The 4,677-nt window shown below is 33.7% G+C and overlaps 1 protein-coding gene across 1 annotated transcript; it reads right to left on the bottom strand.

The window, feature by feature from the left end:
* Nucleotides 1–538: 538 nt before the first annotated feature.
* LOC100745388 (lipase member H-A-like) lies at nucleotides 539–4,280 on the bottom strand. Its single transcript, XM_012390088.3, has 8 exons — nucleotides 4,087–4,280; nucleotides 3,904–3,961; nucleotides 3,222–3,370; nucleotides 2,900–3,142; nucleotides 2,233–2,421; nucleotides 1,480–1,618; nucleotides 1,337–1,410; nucleotides 539–961 (listed from the first exon to the last, which is right to left on the bottom strand). Exons 1-7 carry the CDS (start codon nucleotides 4,163–4,165, stop codon nucleotides 1,353–1,355), a joined length of 915 nt encoding a protein of 304 aa, XP_012245511.1. The 5' UTR covers nucleotides 4,166–4,280; the 3' UTR covers nucleotides 539–961; nucleotides 1,337–1,352.
* Between the last annotated feature and the right edge of the window lie 397 nt (nucleotides 4,281–4,677).

The raw sequence follows: 4,677 nt of genomic DNA, 5'->3' as shown, positions 1-4,677 counted from the left end.
TTTCGTTTGAGGCTTTGTTTTCGAGAAAATCGACTTTGAATTTTCGCTCGGTACGTGTGCACTTTATCACGTCTCGTTATAACGGATCTCACTGTAGATCGTTGTCTCGATGGAAAAATTAAAAAAAAATAAAAGAATCCCCCCCCCCTTTCCGCTTGTACCACCAGTTACCAACCACCCTTAACATACGTAATAAAAAATCACTAATTTGATTATAGTAATACGTACATAAAACTTGAAAAATAGGACACTTCTGGCTTGCTGTTGCGAGATGTAAGTAATAAATACGTGGAATGTTATCGTCGTTGAATGGGAGGTTCCGGGTACAATACGCGTCAAGAGGAACGTCGCGATTCTTATTAATTATTCATGACGATGAACGTTTAAAATGAAATTATAAACAGCTATTCATGCGTCACTTTGCCAAATCGGTAGGTAGATTTAATCTTTCAGACGAGTTCAGCATTCGCGAACGGAAATGCTATTTGTGGCTTCCAGACGCAGGAAATGAAGTAGTTAATAATGAAACAGACTGTACATGATAAAGATATTATCTTTTCACATTAACGACACTTTTATTTGTTCATAAATACACCCGTTAAATTAAATATTAATAATAACAGTATTAGTAATGATATGTATTAATATATTCTCTCTCTGTTTCTTGTTTGTTATTGAAAAGAAATTCTTGTTAGCAGCATAGGCACTCTGTATATGCGTATACGAAAACAACGTTGATAAATTGTTAAGAGATTTTCGTGGAAGTAAATTTCTTAGAGCACACTCAACCATGTGTGTATCCTTGATGGAACACAATAGGGTTAAAGAACCCTCGATGCAGCGTCAATTGATTAGCAATGGAGAACTACACAGTAGCGTGGGTTGTCAGATAGTCCTTTTTGAATTTGCAATCCTAAGATAGACTGCGTATGGTTATGCTCGCTTGTCTGCTACGCGTATACTGTGAGAATAGACGATAATAAAGTGTTGCTTGTCATCTGCAGGTACCATGATACGACGATGTTTGAAATCTATTGCGTTTTCCGTGAAAAGATTTATCCCATAGCTCGTAAAATTATTCTCTCAGTGTTAAAAAGAAGTATTATCATTACGAAAAGGAAATCACAATATAGAGATAAATCAGAAGATAAACTTCAAAACTAATTTATGACGTGAATTTAAGAAACGATGGAAACGAAAAGGATTTATGCAGATAGGATTTATAGCGAGTGATGTATTTAGTCTTAAAGCTTATATTCACTAAAATGATGACAGATCCAAAACAAATCTACGAAATAAAATGACTAGTCTATAAGGTAAAGTATTATTATATTATCTAAGGAACGGAAATTTTAATTAGTTTTGCCATAGGGTGGCTTGGCGTTGGTAGTGAAACAATACGTTCCATATCTGAAATGAAACACGATGTTATGATCACGTTGCAAACTTTAATATACTGACATAGGGAATTTTATTTACATGTTCTTTGGTGTCGAATCTCCAAAATAGATTTCCTCGGTATCGCCAATTTCGTTAAGACAATTATGCGCCGGAAACGCTTTCGGATTCATTAGAGACTCTGCATATATTCGGGTAGACCTTTGATGGCTGCAGAATTCTTTCGAGAAAAATATTTTTCCATGAAAACCATCAATTAAAAATTAACATAGACTGCAGGAATTTTAATTGGAAATTAGAATAAAATATTTCAAGAAAAATTGGCAAATCTCACTCAATGACAAAAAATGGTTTGATTTTTAAATAAATAATTAATAAATAATAATACGATCACCTAATATTACTCAGTTAATAATTAACCCTTTTAAAATAAAAGAGGAAGCATTGTAAAAAAAGTTACGAAGGGATATAATCCGACTCTGACGTCGTCGAAATAATTTGCTTTATAGACTGGAATTTAACTTCATCTTCTAGTCGATCAACTCTAATTTCCGATACAAATAATATCACAGTATAGACATATAAGGAAAAAAAGGAGAATCTAACATTAAAAGGATATTTCACTAGTGCTTTGAATTTTTTCCTGGCCATCGACCATTTACGATAGATGACAACGATTACGGTAAGCAAACAACGTAAGTGGATCCTTTATAAATTACAATGATAACCGGTTATCAGATTGTATAAATGCTGTATTTGATCGCTATTAAAATTTTCTATATTCTATGAGAATGAACCACCGGGATGTCTTAACGACAAAATATTATGATTTACCTCCACCGAAGATTATAGGACAACCCGGTTGAACACTGATGCCCCCGTTTGCGTAAAAGTCAACAGTTCCCGTGTTAGTAGCTGTCCCATAAAATCCACCATCAGTGTGAAGGATAACAACGGCTTCGGCGTCGGTTGATCTGATGTGACACGTAGAAGGATAAAACAACGGAAGCGCTGGATCTAAGCCTGTATTAGGAGATTAGTAGTCTTCTGGTTTTCACGTAATACACAATCTACTGTTTATAATGACGTATTAATATGTCGGGCACCACGCTGTTGGATCATTGCTCTAAATAATTATTCCTCTAAAATGTTTATGAAAATATTCGTATACTTGTAAACGCTTGTCCTTATGAGGGTGTAGACATCTTTATTCGTGTTATAAGAAATATTTTATTATCGTACTGATTTTGGTAAATTTTGCAAGTTGATAAATTTCTGATAAATTTTTATCCAGAATTTACTATTCAACTATTATAACCAATGTACATTCGTTAATTAATTTAACATCAGATGACAATACCCCTATTTTTACTAAATGTATATCTCTTATTTCTCTAAAAAAATCTTCTACCGGGAGACATATACAACTGGCTTTCGTATAAAAATAAATGTCACGGTTATACACGAAATTACCTTACCTTTTATAAAACTTATAACTCACCCGTTATTCGACTAAGATTGACATTCACGTATCTGCCGATATTCCCAGCTATGTGAGCGCCCAAAGAATGGCCAACCACGTGCAACGTGTTTAAATCGATCAGATCGGCGAGTTTATTTAGGGATTCAGCAACCGCCTTCGCTATTGTGACAATTTGACTGGACACGTGAACGTAATTAATATGAAATGCTATATCTCCCCAATCCAGTGCAATGATGTTCACGTCTCCCTTGTCCAGATAGGCTGCAAACGCGAAATCGTAAACTCGATCGTCTTATTTTCCTGTTACTTATTGCCTTTTTGCATCTCGTGATAGTAATACCTTTAATTATTATCCGAACGTTCTCTGCTTCCGTATTCTCCATGAATCCATGTATATAGAGGATACTGTCTCGGTCGGGCAATATGTCGTCTGCAATGCTTCCTGGATTCGTAATCATGCTCTCGGTGGATGTGAAGTGAGAGCTGTTACTATAGTCGTGCAAAATAGTTTTGTAATAAGACGTTTATTAATTTTAAGTGAACATTTTATGAAGTTTAATGTTCGATGGAGTTGCGTATAGTAATAAGTGAATACTCTGGTATAGAAAAGTTTTCGATCAGTTTTCATCAATTTTCAGCATTTCAGTTTCATCAATATTTTTCATTATATGTAGGTATTTCAAAAGCAATATTTTAAAGAATTTTAAATTAATATCAAATAGCAATGTTCACTTGTTCTACTGCTTTTTTAGTTGTCGATTATACTTAATATCAGTTGAAATTCTGTCAGATATCACCTTTAAACTATAAAACATGAAATGAAAAATTTGTTTCACCAGAAACTTCAACATACAATTACTAGATATAAGTACAGTACAAAACGAAATGACGAATTTAATTATATTTCGAACTGTTAATGATATTTCTTCCGCAAGAATTTAAAAAGTATTTAACGATACGAATTGTCATATCCGTATAATGACACAAGGTCATTGAAAAGAATGTCACCATATTTCACAAACCCTTTGTAAATCTTCAGGCGCATTTTTGTACTGACATGCAACGTATCTTCCTCATCACCTAAATCACAAAAAATGTGGTTACTCAACGAGACGTAAATCGTCCAACCTCTCCTTGTTTGATCAATAATTCTTTTACCAGTAACAAGAAAGGTCACGAGAAAAGAAAAATAAATTCATACGTACATATTACCGCGTCAATAACGTCTTTATGAATCAAATAAAACATTAAATACAGATAAGCGTATGTTTTGTATTTCAACATCGTCACTTTTATTCCGAGATTTTAATGAAAAGTACACTACGCGTTCAATAAACCCGAAGGGAATGTGTCCATGTTTTATGACATCCTCGATCGTTATGAAACAGATTGGAAAATCTTTGCTATATATATAAAGTGCCCTCTCCGTGAGACTGCAACCTCCCACTGACGTAACAAGGAAGGAATAAAAGCGAAACTACTTCAATATGAGGCATATAAGTCATTGATATGCAGATTACAAAATGCATTGGAAGTACAGTTTTTTTTTCTAAGAGTACACGTATATTTTTTGCGGTAATAGAAGTCATCGTTAGATCTCGAGATGGACATGATTTTAACAAGCTTGAACACACGCATTGTTTGGATTTTTTATGTAATAAGCAAATGGAGAAATTACATTATTATACAGAGTTTACTGCGCAATTGAGAAACTTCCTTCAAAAAAATTGCAAAAAAGAGAACAGAATTGTTCTCAGATTTTTGCATCATTGAATACGACCTAATTTCGAAATATA

The sequence above is a fragment of the Bombus impatiens genome, unplaced genomic scaffold (genome assembly GCF_000188095.3).
Source record: "Bombus impatiens unplaced genomic scaffold, BIMP_2.2 scf_0712, whole genome shotgun sequence".
NCBI lineage: Eukaryota > Metazoa > Arthropoda > Insecta > Hymenoptera > Apidae > Bombus > Bombus impatiens.
The sequence above is the reverse complement of the archived record's forward strand: the minus strand, read 5'-3'. Positions and strand labels throughout refer to the sequence as shown.

Excerpts from the sequence above, each read along its gene's own strand:
- LOC100745388 (XM_012390088.3), bottom strand. The coding sequence starts at position 4,165 with ATGTTGAAATACAAAACATACGCTTATCTGTATTTAATGTTTTATTTG. Across the intron at positions 2,422-2,899 it reads CAATCTTAGTCGAATAACGG|GCTTAGATCCAGCGCTTCCG; the intron begins GTGAGTTATAAG and ends CTCCTAATACAG. Across the intron at positions 1,619-2,232 it reads TCCTATAATCTTCGGTGGAG|AATTCTGCAGCCATCAAAGG; the intron begins GTAAATCATAAT and ends TTTTCTCGAAAG.